Source organism: Pogonomyrmex barbatus, unplaced genomic scaffold, assembly GCF_055798465.1.
Source record: "Pogonomyrmex barbatus isolate J1 unplaced genomic scaffold, ASM5579846v1 scaffold12, whole genome shotgun sequence".
NCBI classification, from domain to species: Eukaryota; Metazoa; Arthropoda; class Insecta; order Hymenoptera; family Formicidae; genus Pogonomyrmex; species Pogonomyrmex barbatus.
This window is the reverse complement of record NW_028297108.1, coordinates 245,638-264,092: the sequence shown is the minus strand read 5'-3', so window position 1 is coordinate 264,092 and position 18,455 is coordinate 245,638. Positions and strand designations below refer to the sequence as shown.

The 18,455-nt window shown below is 41.9% G+C and overlaps 2 protein-coding genes and 2 pseudogenes across 4 annotated transcripts in view; 2 read left to right on the top strand and 2 right to left on the bottom strand.

The window, feature by feature from the left end:
• The window catches only part of LOC105429683 (uncharacterized), a 225,220-nt gene that overhangs the window by 59,007 nt on the left and 147,758 nt on the right, over positions 1 to 18,455 (top strand). The window lies entirely within an intron of this gene.
• Positions 8,343 to 9,013, bottom strand: LOC148937631 (uncharacterized; annotated as a pseudogene).
• On the bottom strand, positions 10,348 to 15,087 carry LOC148937630 (uncharacterized). The gene is made up of 6 exons (XM_089071907.1): positions 14,742 to 15,087; positions 14,622 to 14,663; positions 14,269 to 14,511; positions 13,091 to 13,781; positions 12,783 to 12,993; positions 10,348 to 12,633 (listed from the first exon to the last, which is right to left on the bottom strand). The coding sequence occupies exons 1-6, from the start codon at positions 14,839 to 14,841 to the stop codon at positions 10,837 to 10,839; spliced, it is 3,084 nt and encodes a 1,027-aa protein (XP_088928033.1). The 5' UTR covers positions 14,842 to 15,087; the 3' UTR covers positions 10,348 to 10,836.
• On the top strand, positions 15,272 to 18,131 carry LOC148937629 (uncharacterized; annotated as a pseudogene).

Below are 18,455 nucleotides of genomic sequence, written 5' to 3'. Positions count from 1 at the left end.
AAATTGGCGGATGAGATCGTAGAACTTCTTCACGTCGAAGTTCTCTGGAGTGCATTGTTTCTCGAAATCTGCCGCGGAGCAGAGGGCGGTGGCGTATTCTTGCAAGAGATGTTAGAGAATCTCGGTTCTATTTCGATTAACCGCTCCGCGAGTTCCTTGACATGTCCGATTTCGCGACAAATCCATTTGTTTAGCTTCTCCCGACGATGTTGCAATGCCTGTTTCATTTGCTTGGGATGGTTTTCGTTTGGTTCACTATGTAAATATAAGAGTTAGGTGAGAGAGAGAGAGTGTGTGTGAGTTGAGAGTGGTAAAAGAATTGAGGAATCATGGTAGGGCAGCTTCACCGAATCAATCGACGGCTTGCCAAGTTGGAATGTTGAGAAATCGGGAGAGGCAAGTAGTAAGGGGGGCACTATGGCGCGTCAAAACAAATCCCCACCACCTTCCCACTGGCGCGTGGCCTCCGACGGTCAAAAATTGACAGCCACGTGGAAATGGAGCGTTCTGATTGGTCGATGGGGATGAGTGATGATAATTAGGTAATTAGTGTGAGCGTTCTGATTGGTTGGCTCCGTAGCTGCCAGACGCGTGATTGGCTCTACCCATAGTGTCCCATGTGTGCGATTGGTTGTCGAAATGCTAGACGAGGTAGGGGAAGGGTGAGAAAGCGTCTGGGACCGATCGGAGTCCGAAAACAAAATGGCGACTGCGAAAAGAAATATGGCGGGTCTGTAAAAGGAATATACTTGTCGAGAATGGAATACGATTTTTTGTTCACGTAGGATGGAGCGAAGAGAAGAAAACCGATTTTTTGTGGAATTTACTGGTTGTATACGGGATATGAAGAATCACGTTTTTCTTAGGGCGAAAGGTTTCTCGGCGTCTCATAGTCGGTGAATTTAGATAAATTTCTCGACTCGTTTGACATTTTTTGTATGGGGGAAATATAGGTTACGAGTGGATATAGGTTTTGAAGACATGCGATTTTCGGTATGTAATAACTATTATTTACCAGGTCGTACGGTATTTGGGAGGAGGAAAACGAGAACGGACAGGTTCGCACTATATATTTCTGACGTCGATGACGTCGAATTCTGAGTTATACGAAGCTTTTATTCTAAGACAAACACGCGGATTGAAAAAATTTTCTAGATGTAAACTCTAGATTTTTCTAACATTTGGGGTTATACATTACCGAGGTTATGTTCCTTAATTCTATGGTAAACAAACGAAAAATATTTAAAAAACGATTAGATATTTCTAGCTTGGAATTATGTGGCTAAAATTGGTTTTAAATCGGTGGGAAAGGAAGTAAAATGGACAAAGAATTTATGTTACAAAAATTAGATTTATTGTTATATCATTATACAAATTATACCATAATAGTGTTTCTTTAATGTTTAATTGTTCTTAAAAGTACAAGTTTGTATATGACAGCACGTTACATGAGATTTTTCACATTTCTTTTTTCCATGAAGAAAGATTTTACGAAATAATTGTACGATTAGTTTATCATTATCTTCGTAATCTTCGCTGAATATTTTGAGAAATTGTTTAAGCTTATAACCGCGAGACAAATAATAAAGAAATACGCAGCAATATTGTCCACAGGTCTGAGAAAATGTGTCCTGTAATCGCGTGATGTTCCATTTATGAGTAGTAGAGTTTCGTCGAAGTCGCAGATTGAATCTGGAATCCAGAGGAGGTAGTCCGTAGCTATCGAAATACGTGCCTTCTCCGTGCTTGTCTAGGTAGAAAGCAACCCAGTGTTGTCCAGGACGATCGTGATTATCAGTGTTCGCGACGATGGCCGTCGACTTCGTCCACACCCTCGGGATTCTGTCGGCAGGATACACACCCGCATGTTCGATACTGAGATAATGCAACGCTCGTAAGATTTCGAGCGAATTCATCTTCCGCGGTGTGGAATGATGTTTGACTTGTTTTTTGGCTCGTCGGTATCGTTATATTTTTATCCTCTTGCGAGGATTGTAGGGTAGAAGTTTCCTTTTTTTCACACTTGAGTTTCGATAAATCTTCTTTCTCGGTTTTTATTTGTTCGCACCTCGCCTGTTCTTTTTCTAATCTCTTATTTCTCCATGTAACGAGATTCGGAAAATTTCGTTTTATTGTAAAAACCTCGTTTTCTGTATCACTGTCATCGGAACTTTCATTGGTAAAAGAATTAGCGCTGCTTATGTAGCAGTTCCCTTCTTGAGATTGCATCCAGTATCTCAATTTGCAGGCATTGCGTAACGCGCAATGAAATTTGTCGGAATTTCGCTGAAACCCGTGATGACCGCAGCGCAATTCATGCTCTTCGCCTTCCGACAGGTTTTTGAAAGCAGGAGAGATTCCTTCTAGATTATATACGTTCTTGCGAGTGTATTTTCCAAATAATGTATCTTCTCTCGACCTCGGGTGTATATGTAACGCGCTTGCCGTGCAATTTCACATAGTTCCGCCATGAAATGTTTGGAATTGACTGTTCCGTCAAACCACTCGATCCCATGGAAGTTTCGAGAGAGCCAGTTATTTTCTTGTCTTTTTCGGGTAATTCGACAAATGGATATGGAGGCATCATAATACAGTGACTTATGAATGCTTCGTTAATGGCGACAACCGCTACTTCCTTCGGCATAAACTTTCCCTCAGCGTCGCGGAAACCTTGTATATCGATAACTATATCCATGATGCGTAGAATATACTTTCAATTTATTTTGCACGAAATGACGACGTTCGCGTCTAAAGCAAAACTGCGGCTACTTTTTGTTAAGCTTTCGAAGAAATAGAAATGAAAAATAGATAACGGTGGGAGGGGGGAAATTCGAGTATGTCTCATCCGCTAAAATCAACGATAATTTGACGCGAGGAATCGATCTCTAACACGTTATCGAATTCTGCGTAAACGATACAATTAATCGTTGAGGTAATAGCTTTTTCAAATCGCACCTCTAATCGTAAACTTCCATGTCTGACAAAATTCCAATGTCCAGCGCAATTTGCCGATAGATCGGGAGTGAGATCGAAAGCGAAAAGCGTGAAACCTTTGGCATAATCTTCTCTGCTTATAGAATTCCCCTCGTTTAGAAAATGGATGCCTGTTCCTGAGAAGAGGGTATTATAAGCCTCGACATAGAGCGGATGGTCTTTTGAGAAATTCGGTTGCAGCGGTCTACTCGGAATTTGCACGCCATCGGCATATAGCGAGAAGAAATTTATGCCGTAATTTTTGAAATTAAATGGATTTAACTTTCTGTCGCCGTTAAACGCTTTGTTATCGACGAATCCGACTATTACTCGTTTCGGAAGTTGCCCGAGTATCGCGTTATCAATCGATTCTCCTATCACTCCGGCGTGAATCGTGAATGTTTTAACCTCGACTCGCGTCAGAGGATACTTGGCGGTTGTTTTACTCAGCATTCTCGCATGTTCGAGTAACACTGCGGGGCTTATTTTTGCTCTTCTTATGAGTAAACTAGCATCTAGAATGCGTATTTTCGACGTTGAGTTGCTTTCCATGAGACAAAACGCATCTCTCGAGTCTCATTCTAACCTCCACTCCGTTAATTAAAAATTTATCCTGATTAAAGACGTCGCAATGAAGATGACCTATTAGATCTACCGAACGTTCTCCTTGGATGTATCGGGCGCGTCTCACGAGAGCTTGATTGGGGTTGTCCGATTCTAATAGCGCGTCCATATAACCAGGTTCGTCCGTGTCCTATAGACAGGAAGTCAGATGGGAAGTTTTTGCCGGTGAAGAATAATTTAACAATGCTTCGATGTACGCGCAGTACGCGTAGGCGTTGTTTGGGGGTGATACGAGTTTTTGATTGAAGTACACGTCGATCTGGTTGAACATCGAATGTAGTAGATGATTCACAGGGCCTACTTTGTTTCCTCCTGCTCCTCCTCCTCCCACTCCTCCTCCTCCTGCTGTCGATGTTCCAGGACCGGGTAAACTTTCCACTCGCACGCGAATGCTTAGCATGGTATGCGTGAGATCTAGATAATCTTCTCCGTGCCCGGGTACGACGAATTCTATAGGCGCGTCGTCCGCGAGCGAGGTCACCGGTTTGTAATAAACCCATTGCGAATTCTCGATACTGGTTTGAGTAGGTGGTAAACTGAAAAGATCGAGCTCGCTCTTTAAACACTCGCTCGAGTGGGTATGAAGAAAGGACATATCTCACAAATTTACAAAGTGCCTCGGTTAAGCGAATATATCGGATACGGTGCGCTTTTTCCCGCTATTTCGCCGATGTTTCGTTGCCTTTTTAATTTTGCCCGCTTTCCTCTTCGATGATTTTTTTTTAATCGTTTTTTTCACGCCAATTTTCGATGATTTCTTTTTTTTTATCGGCTTGTCTGCGTTTACGAACCGCGCTTCTCCCGGATTTAGCGGTGCGTACGTCGTGCCCTCCGAAGGAAAACTGACCCGGTCGTATTTTCGTGGATGTTTTATATCCCGAGCCCTTCATCAAGTTACTTATATTTTCTTTGGCTTTTCTCTTAAGATTTCCGCCCGATTCCTTGAGCCGCGTTTTGACTGCTTCCCTGAACGGAATGTTGTTTTCAACATTCTCCATCACGCCAATTCCGGCGCGTAAAGCTTCTTTCCCAACTGCGCGCATTCCCCTGCTTAGATAAAGAAGTACTCTTCTAAATAATCCTCCGAGGAAACTACCGATCCCATGACCGCGCTGATAGACTGAACCGACGAAAATTCGTGGAATTCCGCCTCCCCTGCCCCCACCGTTTTGCATTTCGTAATACTCGTCGTATTCTATGGAGACTTAGTTTTTTTCTCAAAGCTTCGTAGACTTTTCACCGCGAATGGCAATTAACGGACGCATCTAAAGTGTAATGTTGCTATCAGCGTTCCGGATACGAATGGTATTTTTTTCACGGTGATCTTTTATATCTATTTCAATTTTATGGAATTTCGTTTGACGCAAAGGAGTATATTGCAAAGTGGAGAAATATTTTACTAAATTCGTTCCGTACGTGTAATTACATCCGGGTATTTCGGTTGGAACAATCCGAAGAATCGGACTCCGCGTATCGCCTGTTATGTAAGGCTCGCAAATGTCGCAATAAACGTACATTTTATCAGGGATACCGTGCCATAGACTACAGGGTTCTGCAGTCCAGAAAGATACAGTGCGTCCATCACCGATGGCATAACCGAGTTTCAAAAACGGCGTTAATTCGTCGGAATTAGGTAACTTGTGACGGTGAATTGTGCCGGCATCATCGATGTTGATCTTCAATATTTGAAAAATATTAGCTGGTAGATTTATGTAATGAACGAGAGTACAGTTGTCGTCACAATCGATGCTTATACGGACATTACCACCCGAACCTTTTCGTAGTTCGAAAGTAAAATGCAAATCGCTGCGTCTGCACTCTTTATTAATCGCATAGATAAGATCCTCTGTATTTTCATAAACCCCTGTCTGTAAGTGCAATTCTTTCACCGTAAACTTATCATCATTTTTCTCACCTTTTTCGCTCTTCAAATCAACAAATCTAATCTTATTATCGTTTCGACGTACGTGAAAAAGACTGGCGGGAAATTGAATCTCGCTAAGCGCGACTTCCCATTCCCCGAATAAATGTATGCCGTGAGGTAATTGAGTGGTGAAAGAAGAGCATGTATTTCCCGGGAAATACTTTTTACTGCTATCGCTCGGAAGAACCATAAAAAATTGTTCCTCCTCCATCTTGGAGAAAAGTTAAACTCGAAGCGGGAATCCAACTGTCGAATTTACTAAGATATCCTTGCCAGCTAACTAGCAGCTGTTTATTAGCACCGCGTCCTCTGCTTTTTATCACGCGCTCGACGATAAACTCTTCCTCCCTCAAATTTTTTCTGACCCGTGCTAATTCTTGTTCATAAAAAATCCCATCGATGTGTTCACCCGATAAGTCGCACAATTCGTACACGCGGGGTCTTCGCCAATGAAGAACGCGACAAACTCGAAATATTTCCTCGCTCCACCGCGCTTCGTATCCTTTCTCGAAAGTGGCTTTTGCTCTACTGACATGAACGAGATCGTTAACATCGAATTTAGCCTTTTGTTCTACTACTTTCGACGCTGCCTTCTCTCCAGCGCCTCTACGCCGCTCCATATTTTCGCGTGCGATGCGAGCATTTTCTCTCGTAACGGTTGCCGGTTGCATCCTGATGGACGAATGACGAGTGTGATTGTAAGCGCGCACGATATCTTGCAGCACTTCGATGTAACGCCGCGTATTTTTATGTGTAAAATAGCGCCACATTCGCTCCTTTAACGTTCTATTGAAGCGTTCAACGACGGCGGTTTTGACGTCCGGATTGCGGGTTACTCGATAACGTATGCCTCTTTCTTTTAAAAAATCTTGCATCGGTCGCGCGATAAATTCTTTACCCTTGTCGGTTTGCAAGTACACGGGTACTCGACCATCGCTTCTCGAGAGAATATTTTGGAAGGCGCTTGTCACGCATTTGCTCGTTTTATCCCGCAACGGTTCTACCCAGACAAATTTACTAAGTACGTCGATAATCACGAGAAGATAAGAAAATCCGTCGTTGTAACTTTTGAGATTACGGAGTTCGATCAAATCGGCCTCCCACAGATCGTCGATATTCATCACGTTGTAATGCAATCGCGGAAATTTTCGTCTCGACGGACGGTGCAGCGTGTACGCGTCTTGCGATTCGAGCCAGCGAGCTACTTCTTTACGAGAGAAATTCGGTTTAGCGGCACGCGACAAGTTATCCGATGCCGAATATCCCGCATAGTGCGCTGGATCGTAATACAAATTTTCAAGCCTGGTCATTTCAATTCACTCCAATCGAGTAAGCGTCTCTTTCTTGCCTGTCGAGAATCTTTTGCGAAGGTTATAGGGATATCGTCTTTACGAAAACGCGGCGAAAGAAACAATGCGCACCTCGCTCGCTCTTCTTCTTCAGTCTTTCGGCGTTTTTGTCCCTTTCTCGTGCATCGTACTCTTTTCCGCGTCGTCGTCGTCGACGTCGCCGGCGTTGACGTAGAAAGTTTTCTCGGTATTTTCGGAGTGGAACTCGCTTGTGGTGATGATAATATCTTGACAAATGTGGTTGCTAACAATTTCTTATTTCCTACGAGTACAGCCGGGGTGTTTGTCGTACGTAGTAATCGCGCAAACTGACCTCTTCCTATTGCTTTCACGGTTTTTCTCTCTCGCATCGCGTCGTTTATCAGTTCCGTGATATTCGAATCTTTTATAACGTCACCATCGATAGTCACGATTCCTTCCTCGTCCCAAGTAATTCTCGCGGGTACTGCTTTATCGATCAAATGTTTCAAAAGTAAATGCGCCTTGGCGCGAAAACTTTTCGGCACCTTTTCTAATATTTTTTCGACGCTTTGTCGTTCGCGCTTACGCAGAGACTCGCCTCGTAGTATATTACTTACTTGCCCGTCAAGATGGGAAAGTTTGCTCAATGGTTGTGATTCGCGCGCTGGTTCCACCATGTCTCCCTCCTGCGCATCTGAATTGTTCTCATCGGCGGTGTTACGCGTCGAATCTTCCTTTTGCGCTTTATCAAAATGGAGATATCTCCAAAGTACTTCTTTATACAATTTCCATTTCTCACTTACATCGCGCGGAGTGGGAGAATTAAGAATTTTGCTCATATCGGAATCGAGCCGCGACAAAGGCGTTCCGGGTGTTTGTACGGAATTTAAATTTTCTCCATGTATCGTCTCCGAATTCTGCCTCATGGAATTTTCCCCGATGCCTATTTCCGTTTGCTGCTGTTGTCGGAGACGATGCTGCATTCTTTCGAGATTTTCCGTGGAAATCAAGACCATCTTTTTTGCCCTTTCCATAATTAGGTTTACTCGATCTCTCTCTCTCTCTCTCTCTCTCTCTCTCTCTCTCGCTGACTATTCTCCGATAATTTTCGAAAATAGGAACGAAAGTATAGGCCTATGAGATAGGGTAAAAATCCGCCTCGCTGTAGTAATAGCTTTTTCTTACTTTTCCAATTGCCGTCTTTTTTCGCTATGCGACGCAAAGATGCTTTATTTGCTGAGACGATTTTTTTCAGAACGTTCGAGCGGGACGTTACCCTTGAGAGTATTGAAAACGCACTCGCGGATACAACGAATGAATTTTTCATCCGCCTGACGTAAGAAAGAGGAGCGTTGATTTTTGTTCAAATAACACAGCGCTTTGAGAAGACAGATATTTTTCTTACCGATCGAACGTTCCGCGATTTTTCTCGCATTAACCAAGGATTCTCTTCTCTTCTTCATCACGAGGAAGTTGCGCGACTGTCGCAAGAGAATGCGAGTACGATACTTTTATACGGAACTTTCGGAAAAGGATCTGCGCGATACGTAAACGTAGTTCAGCGTATCATCGGGAAATATGCACGTGCGAAAACGATACTCGTCGGGAGTCGATTGTTTCAGATCGAGCAATAAATATCCGTGAGGTTGAGACGTGGCGTCGTGATACGCTTCCTCGAGGAACTTTGGATCGTTGGGATAGATTTGTCGAGCGAGATGGCGGATTTGCGCGCGATCTCGTGGATTTTTGAAAATCACAAAGAATTCGCGTTGAGAGATATATCGCGTTGTCCACGGCCCTGATGAAAGAGATTTTGCGTGATGAGAATTACGCTGAGATTCTTATGATGACTTCCCTTGGTAAACAGATCCACGATCGGTTCGCTCGAGGATGATTCCTTTATAAGATCGTCAATTATTATCAATTTCGCGCGCGTTGGCTCGTTGGAATAATCTTCCGGACGCGGTAATCCCTCGTGAAATTCGATTGCAGAATCTCGAGTTTCGTATTGAAGTTGCTGATAAGCATCCTGCCATTCGGCGTAATAAAACAAAATTCTCTCAAAGTAGACATCTGCCATAGCGGATAAATGACGAAGAAATCTCTTTACAAAGATTGTTTTTCCACATCCCGTCGGTCCGCACACGATCGACGTCCACGGATGTTTCCAGCGTACATCCATTTCGCGAAATGAACGCCTTGCGCGTCGTACTTGGATTAATAAACAAATGGAACGAATGGAACACTTGATTTTTTCTCGGAGAAATTTTTGAGATTAGCTTACTCGCGGAAGGGCCCCACCGCGGCGGAGGTGTGCTCGCGCCAGCATCTTTGCGTAACGAGCTCGTACTCGTCCGCGACAAGCCGCGCTCGTACGCTCGTGCGAGCGTCCACCGCGAGAGCACCGTCGCTTACGAGCTTGTACGCGGTGCTCTTCGAAAGCTAATTCAAGTCGGAGAAACTTACTCGCGGAAAAAATAATTAAATACTTATTATTACGGACGTAAAAATTTATAACTTTTTCTTTTACAAATTTAAAAATCGTAACTTATGCGATTATAATTTAGGATTATAATTTAAAAGATATTTTACAAAGTATTTTAATGATTCTCTATTATAAATTCAAAATATTTTCTATATAAAAAATTAGCGATAAAAGAAAGTTATAGGAAAATTATAGGAAAGTGGGAAAAAATTGGATTTAAAAATTTAATTATACAAAATTTTTATTATACTTTTTCTTACAATTAGAGAAATAAATATTTTTATTATATTTTTTCTTAATAACTAAACGCAAATTTACATTTTTAATTTTACATTTTCTAATCGAAACCGTATAATATACATTTTTCAAATTTCGTATTTTTTTCTTAAATTTAATACTAAAATAAACTATAACTAAAATAAAAATAATCTTAATTTTTACAAAACATATTTATTCCGTATACATATTCTGTACATATTTACATTTGTGGGAGGACGGGGAAAATCCGAGTCTTAACCTAACTTAATTTTAAGTAAAATATTATATCGTAAAGCCATAGGGATAAGAAAGAAGATTGTCGATAAATCTGCGTTTTAATAAAACAGGAGCACACGTTTTCACTTCGTTTCGCGTTATTACTTCGTGAAACGCGGTGCGGCGAATTGTTTTAAATCGCAGATTTATCTCTTCCTCCTCCTCTTTTTCTCTATTTAATAATAAATTATAAATACTCTTAAAATTAAGCAGCCTCGAGTTTTCAAAATTCAATTTAATCCCCTTTATCTTACATATTTCATATTTTCGTGCGTCCGGTGTACGTATCACGTACGCGTAAAATTTCGGTCCGTCAGAGACAAACGCCTCGATGAAGCTACCACGCCCGTAACTCTCGAGTTCGTCGGTCATGTCACCCAAAAAATTACCTGTACGCGGTTCGTACTCCTCGGGATCACCGCTGCTCGTATATATACATGAATCCGTATCATAATATAATACGCGACAATCTAATTTTTCCAAATATTCGTATAATTTTAATCGCGCCTGTGCCGTCGTGTATGCCGCTATCACCACGTTAGTTATCGGTGAAGGTACTACCGCTTCGCTCTTTAACCGCCATGAAACGTATATCGCATCCTCGTTAATGGGCAATACACCGACTATCTCGTGTTCAGGACTCGACAGCAATTCGGCGAAACGCTGAGGGGATCTTATTATTTCTGTATTCGGCAGATTACTCCGCTGGCCGAATTTCCCCCAAAACGAATTAAGGCAGAGTTTGGCGACGGAGCGTAAGTCGGAATTACGTACGATGTTGTTTTTATCGAGAATGATACCTTCGGTTGCTTCATACTCCCTCAGGTAGTGTTCTTTAGCAACATCGTCGTTGCATTCGCTCGGCCACCCACTCGCCTCTTGTTTCAGTTGTAAAAAAGTATTGATGTATTCGGTAAACAACCCTCCCTGTCGCGTTTCGGGGTTATAACGCGTAGATTTGTACTGCCAAATTTCGTCTACCCGCGTCACGAGATATCCTTTTTCGACTGCTTTGCGTAATTCGCAGGACACCCATGTGCCCTCGAACTCACGCTCCGCAGGATCGTCGTGAGTGCACGCGTCGCGAGAAAATGATTCGCAACATGTACGGCAAAGAGCAAATAATAATTTACCGCGCACGCGGTACGGTAGTACAGGGTGGGAGAGATCACGTGGGGGGAGTATTCGGCAACGTACGAGACCCTCGCCGGAATAAAATTAAAATTTGGCGCGATTCCAATTAAATCGGCGCATTCCTCGCCCACATAAATATCCGGGTGACCAATTGGGAAAACTCCGGTCTTGAGTACATACGGGTACAGAGAACATACGTCTACGTACCGTATCTTCTCGGTGCCCGTAACCTCGCATCGAGTCGCGATATTGCCGGTGCGTCCGCCGAAAAATGCATCGCGAGGGTCGAGAGGTGGGATTTGCACCATGGGATGATTTTCGAGAAATTCTCGCATCTCTCGATTCTCGCGCATTTCTTCGTCGAAAACGCACTCCCATTTTTCTGTTAGGATATATTCTTGACGACGTAATCGCCAAGACGTTGCAACCGTTCGTTCGTAACGCGCGTCAAACGTGTCGTTAAAATTTTCGAGCATTTTATCACGATTTAACGGATAGCAAGACGGGCATCCGTGAAAAAAGCAACCGTGAAATTGCAAGACGTGACGCCGCGTCTCACCCCCATTCTCGCATTCGTAATATCCGTCGACGAGCATGCTTTCCGCTAAACGATACTCGCGTCCGCGTCCCGCGTGAATTATCCGATGACCTAACTCACGCTCCTTCAAAATTAACCATTGCGTGCCTTTGCGCGACTGGTTATCTTTAAACCTGTATCCACCCGAAGGAATGATTCCTATTTCTTCTTCGCGCAAAAAATTTTTCCGAAAAACTCTCATGCACGTTGAAGCGATAGTTGTACATTCCTCGAATGGACACACGTTTCCCCGCTGTAAGAATATTTTTCGGAAGGCCATGCATGCTCGGCAAAGGATATCAACATCGGTGCGACAATACTCGAGTATTTCACGTTGGAAATCAAATATTACATTTTTTTCCGACATTTCTGCGTGCCACGCGAGAAAACATTCGCGTTCCTCTGTTCGCATGGTTTCGGGCGCGTAATAGCGAACATCGGGTAGTGGACCGATATATGTTTGATTATCGACAGTATTAAATAAGTGCGGAAAGACACCTTTGTCACAAGTATCCGGTAACCCGAAGGCCTTCGGTAATTCTGACAAACGCATTGGCATATAATTAACACTGTCGATAAATTTCGCGCGATTCGCTGTTAGGACCATAATTTTTGTACCGTTTAAAATTACACGAGGTTCTAATCCGGAATAATTTTCTACAATGTGCCGAAGGATAAACTGCGCGTCGAACGATTTCGCGTTATGCGCTATGCAGATAATACGTATAAAATGTTTTGTAGGACGTGTTGCGAATTCGATAAATTGTTTTACCGGATCTTGGCGAAAAACAAATTCGCGTACTCCGCACCACTTGCATCGTACCGACAAATCATCTATCTCCGCGCACGAATCGCAAATCTGTTGCGCGACACACAGAGTCGGGACGTGAATTTTTATTTCGGTTCCCTCAAGTGATTGGTCTTGGCATGTCTCAAAATCATAAAACACGAATGCCACTCGTCCCTTTTTGCATTTCCGCTCACCTGAGTTATTCTGCTCGCTCTCTCTCGCAAATACAGAAGAATCCCCGCTGCACTCAACAACGGAGGATCTGTCTTCGCGAGAGAGAGGCTGCATATAACAAAGATGGTTTACGGGTTTTTGCAAACTGCAGATTTTACAGAAAGAAACGCCGCATTCGTGTTTTTTTGTCGTTTTTACAACCCGCCCGCATCCTTCGCAGAGACGAATGGTGTTACAAACGCTCGTCGGAGTTTTACCGTCATACGACTTTGTCGCCCGATGATGTTCGAAGCATGCGTTTCCGAAGAACGAACGTTTGCAAGTCTCACACCTAACGAGTTCCACGATTTCGCGTTGATCGCACGGCGGCACGTTGTTACAACGCGAACATTTATTCGAACAGCGGTGACCCTTTTCCTCGCGATATCCGATATTACATGGAATACAATACCCTCCTCTACTCCCCGGCTGCTTTTAAATTTAAAATTGGGCTATAATGTCGATGTTGCTCGTGATATATAATATTTAGCCGATATAAAGGTTCGCGTTCTAGAGAGGCGAGTACCGTGCTTCCGTCAAATAGGGTCTCTCGCCGCGTCCAAAAGTAGCAGAATTATAAACAACAATAGCTATATTAGATGCGGCGAGAAAGCGTTGGAAACATTCTATTTCCCGAATCCCGCAACCCTCCGATGGAATGGTGACACCAGCTCTCCTCGTCAAATCCAACGCGAGTTCGCGTTGTAACGAGGAATTCTGTCTTACCACATTCCACCGCTCGTGAAGTTCCCCCGCACGCAACGTACCGTGTTCGTGATAAATTTGCGCGGTCACGAGAGAGCGGGGAAAACATAAATTATCAGAATTGGAGATTGATAAAATCGAACGTTTCGCAACGTCTTCCCGTGTGAGTTTATTTGAAACGCGTCCGCGACCTCTAGGTGCCGCGACATTGAAAACGCGTACGTTAAAATCACGCGCGATATCGAGACCTCCGGCACTTTGCGCTACTGAACTCACGAGGCGCCAAATGTCCTCGCGAGTTAAGTCGCGTGCCGGTCGAAACGATAAACCCGCCGGGCCGTGCGTTAAATCCTCCGAATCGAATGAAAATCCCACGTAATCGTGCGGTTCGGAGGTATGTAACGCGTAGGCATGAATTTCGGCGAACGCGTTTTCAAGCCAGTTATAAACCGGCTCCTTCGGGTAGCGGACGCAAACGGAATATCGCCTCTCTTCCCAATATTGCAAAATTTCTAAACCGGCGCGAATTTTCCCCGATTAATATTAAATGATTAAAATTTCTAACCTCCTCGCCACGTGCTTGTTCTCTTTCCTCCTCTTCCACTTGTCCTCCTTCCTCAGCCGCCGCCTCCTCCTCCTCCTTCTCCTCTTCCTCTTCCTCTTCTCTTTCTTCGTCTGCTATTTCCTGCTCCTCTCCCTCCTCCAAATTTTCTTGAGCAGTAAGTCCTCCTCCACGCTGCGGCTCTTCGATGTTCGCATCTGTACAAAAGTTACAAAAATTAGAATTTTGTAGAAAATACTTTAAGTTTGCTTAGAATATTATGTTCGTATTTAATTTGATAAACATACATGTTTTTCTGAGGTAACGTCTTTTATCGTCGGCTCCTTCTCACGTAGAGAATAGGACTGGGAGGTATTCCTATTAAAAATTCAATAATTTAAAATTAAATACGAACATAAATCGAGAAATTAAGAGAAATTAAGAAAAGGAATATATACCAGGCGGTGTTTCTCTAATTTCCTCTTTGCTTTGTTCAGATTCTTCCTCACGTTCCTCCATCTTCTCTTCCTCCCCCTCCTCTTCCTCCTCGTCCTCCCTCTTCTCTTCCTCTTCTTCTTCCTGCTCTTCTTCCTGCTCTTCTTCTTCTTCCTGCTCTTCTTCTTCTTCCTGCACTTCTTCTTCCCCTTCTTCCTTGCTCCAGATTCTCTCTGGGATTATAGGGGAGTACATATGTTCGTATTCTAGGAAAAATATATCGTAAATTTTTATTTTTGATATTAATATTATGTCCTTTGATTAATAAAAATATTATGTACTTTAATTAATTAATATTTTTTCTCTAACAACTTACCAGGTGAAAACACACGTCGATCGGGAGTACTTACTGCCGTATCTAAAAACAGAGTTGTATTAAGATTTTCTACCTTTTATCATTTGTTTTAAAGATTATTTATTTAAAATGTAAACCTACCAGATGATAATTGAATAATTTCCGGAGGCGCCTCTTCCTCCTCCTCCTCCTCCTCCTCCAATTCCTGTGTAGGTAAAATACGAGCCCTTCCTAAAAACATTTAATATTTTAATCTTAGAAAATGGTAAAAATTACATTTTAACATTCTTCCTGGCTAGTTTTTAGCGAAATTACTTACGTGCTGGTTCTGCTTCTGGCTCGTCCTCCGCGCGTCGTCTCCGAATCTGGGTGAGCGGATACACTATCGCCGTGGCTTTTTGACGCGCATTTCTTACTACAATTTATTATTAAAAATTAGCTAAATCGCTAGTTCGATATATGAGTTACTTTTATAAAAATAATAAAATCACTTACCATTGCGGAGGTGAGAGAGGAGATTTTGGATGTGACCACCCACATCCTCCTCCTCGTGTCCAACCGCACGTCGCGTTTCAATTACTTCTCTGGCAATCCGGAGTAAACGCGCATCGGTACCAAAATATCCTAGCTGATACAATACTCCCAATATTGTATCAGAACATTCGCAGGAAAAACGTGTGAAAAGCAGATAGTTGACATCGAAACGTTAGATATTTGAGATAAAAATTTCTCCGCGTTTATGCGAATATCCAACATTGATGCTAACTTTATGCTTCTTTTAATCACTTCACTGCCCATTTTTCGCACCTTTATTCACGTAAAACAAGCCGAAACTTTTAAAACTCGCGTGACGAAACCGAGATGAAGCACGAAAGAATTCAACTCAGAAATAGTTTTAGATAGCGCAAAACGCACTATATATAGGGAAAATCTTTTCCAAAAGAGATTTATAAAAAATTGTAGAATTATCCTGTAGTTTCGAGAGGGTGAGGGGTAGGAATGCTATCTCAGCCCAGGTAATAAATCATTTTTTCTTGAAAAATTTATATTACTTGTAGCTTGACCCTTTTTCGATTTCACTTTTTTTTTTGTTTACTAACGGCGTATAAACGGCGCCAGATATATAGCACGTCCAAATAAATAGTTATTTAAATTTTTCGGAAGGAAAGTTCTCGCTTCTTCAAACATTTAACAAATTAAACATTAACAAATTTTAAACATTTATAAAATATTTCTTACTCGTACTTCTATTATATATTTCGATACTTTCTTCTTCTTCTTGAAATAGTTTCTGCATTTTACGATGATTTATGATGATTTTACGATGATTTCTAAATTTTCTCATCTAATATCACCTGACACGTTCGAACGTGATCGAACCTGTAATATTCGCTTTATTCGAGAAAATTCTTTCCTTGAAAAAGAGCAACGTAAAATTATAGTTTATTCGAATGTTCAATAATTTATTTATTTAAAATTTTTCTCATCTAACATCGAAGATTCGCGTGTATTCGAACATGATTGAATCTGTAATAATTCTGTTATTCGAGGAAAATTTTTCCTTGAAAAAAAAAGCAGAGACGAAGCGAAAATACGCGTTTCTTCTAGAATCTTCTAGAATCGGTTTAACTGTATATTATTTATAAATCGTACTTTTTTATTTATTTCAAAGGAGAGGATGATGCGATATAGCTAGGTAATATACCGCTACATTGCTTCACTCGAGTAACGACATTCGAAGCGTCTACTTCGAAAATATCCCTCCGAGTTTTCGTTTATTAAAAGTGGACATTTTGTTCAAAATTCTCTCATCGAGTAATATGGCCGGACAACAAGAAGCTGCGAATCCCACTAAACTAGAAAATATTCGCAAGATATTTAAGAACTGTGTGCAAAATGTGGAACAAAATTTGCTGCTTTCTACGACGTACCCTCTCAATACCTCTCATACGAAGAAATTACACGTGGGATTACAATTATCTAAAGAAAAGATCTTCGAGCCTGTCGTTAAATTGTGCAGAAAGAATCAGCTTTGATCAGGACACGTGGCAGCAATTTCAAGACAGTATTCGGTACATGAGCGCATACTTTAACGGAAGCAGCAAAAGCAAAATAAATCCCATCACATTTGCAAACATATTCATCAACTTCACCTCTGCCTACGGTGCGAAAGCTGTATTGGTGACGTATAAGGAAAATGAAAATTTTCCTAAAGAAAACAATACCGGAAATACGCAAGCAGACTCGAAAACGGTGGAACAACCTCCGTCGAAAAAAAGGAAAACTTATTCCGTTGCAGTTGTAATGCAACAAGCTACTTTTCAAGGGATGGAGAATATCGTCAAATGTGTCGATGCTCGTATAAACCATCTAGCATCCGTCGTCGATACTGTTAACGAGTGCGCACGTTATTTGATCAAGGAGATAGAACTATGTCTACCTAACAATTACATCGACGCCGATATCATCAAACTCACCATCCGAGGCAACCAAAAGGATATCGAACTTGCTGTGAGAACGCAAATAAATAATTTACCATTTTTGGATACATATTTTGATATTGTATTTTTAGAATTAATTACATTAAAATTTAATGAAATTATTACTATAATTTTATTGAATCGTGAGTTATAATTTTTATATAATATTCGTATATTTAATTTTGTAACAAGAAGAATAACTCTGTAACAAAACATATTCATATATGCGAAAAATAAATTCGACTTATACTTGGTAACATAAATTCAAATTTACGTCGTTTCTTTATCTCTCCCTTTATCCTAAATTTTTCACAACTCTTCCTTTTTGAAAGTTATTTACGCGGGCCTGCGCGAGCGTGTTTTTCTATTGTCTTCTAGTACCTCTATGCTTTCCTGACCCACGCGTTTCTCTCTCTCTCTCCCTTCAGTATGCCTGCATAGTTATCGTTACGTCGAAAGAAAATTTTTTCAGCCCGCGTGTTTGTGGATAGGATAAAATCCTCGTATAACTCTAAGTTCGTCGTCGTCGTCGTCATCAGAAACCTTTAGTGTGAACCTGTCCGTTCTCGTTTTCCTCCTCCCAAATACCGTACGACCTGGTAAATAATACTTATTACACACCGAAAATCTCATGTCTTCAAAATCTATATCCACTCGTAATTTATATTTCCCCCATACAAAAAATGTCAAACGAGTCGAGAAATTTATCTAAATTCACCGACTATGAGACGCCGAGAAACCTTTCGCCCTAAGAAAACCGTGATTCTTCATATCCCGTATACAACCAGTAAATTCCACAAAAAATTGGTTTTCTTCTCTTCATTCCATCCTACGTGAACAAAAAATCATATTCCATTCTCGACAAGTATATTCCTTTTACAGACCCGCCATATTTCTTTTCGCAGTCGCCATTTTGTTTTCGGACTCCGATCGGTCCCAGACGCTTTCTCACCCTTCCCCTACCTCGTCTAGCATTTCGACAACCAATCGCACACATGGGGCACTATGGGTAGAGCCAATCACGCGTCTGGCAGCTACGGAGCCAACCAATCAGAACGCTCACACTAATTACCTAATTATCATCACTCATCCCCACCGACCAATCAGAACGCTCCATTTCCACGTGGCTGTCAGTTTTTGACCGTCGGGGGCCACGCTCCTGGCCAGTGGGAAGGTGGTGGGGGTTTGTTTTGACGCGCCATAGTGCCCCCCTTACTACTGAGGCAGCTTCACCGAGTCAATCGGCGGCTTGCCAATTTGGAATGTTGGAGTATTTTAATGAAACAACTAGGTAGAAATCGCGAATCAAATAACCAATCTACCGCAGGAAAGGAGTAATAAAATTGGACTTACTCTTGTCATGGCGGGCGCTGGT

What these genes read in the sequence shown, in the direction of transcription:
- LOC148937630 (XM_089071907.1), bottom strand. Translation starts at nt 14,841, where the DNA reads ATGTTTTTAGGAAGGGCTCGTATTTTACCTACACAGGAATTGGAGGAG. An exon ending in AATTATTCAATTATCATCTG is followed by an intron (nt 14,664 to 14,741) that starts GTAGGTTTACAT and finishes CTCTGTTTTTAG; the next exon opens with ATACGGCAGTAAGTACTCCC. An exon ending in CCCTATTTGACGGAAGCACG is followed by an intron (nt 12,994 to 13,090) that starts GTACTCGCCTCT and finishes ATTTAAAAGCAG; the next exon opens with CCGGGGAGTAGAGGAGGGTA.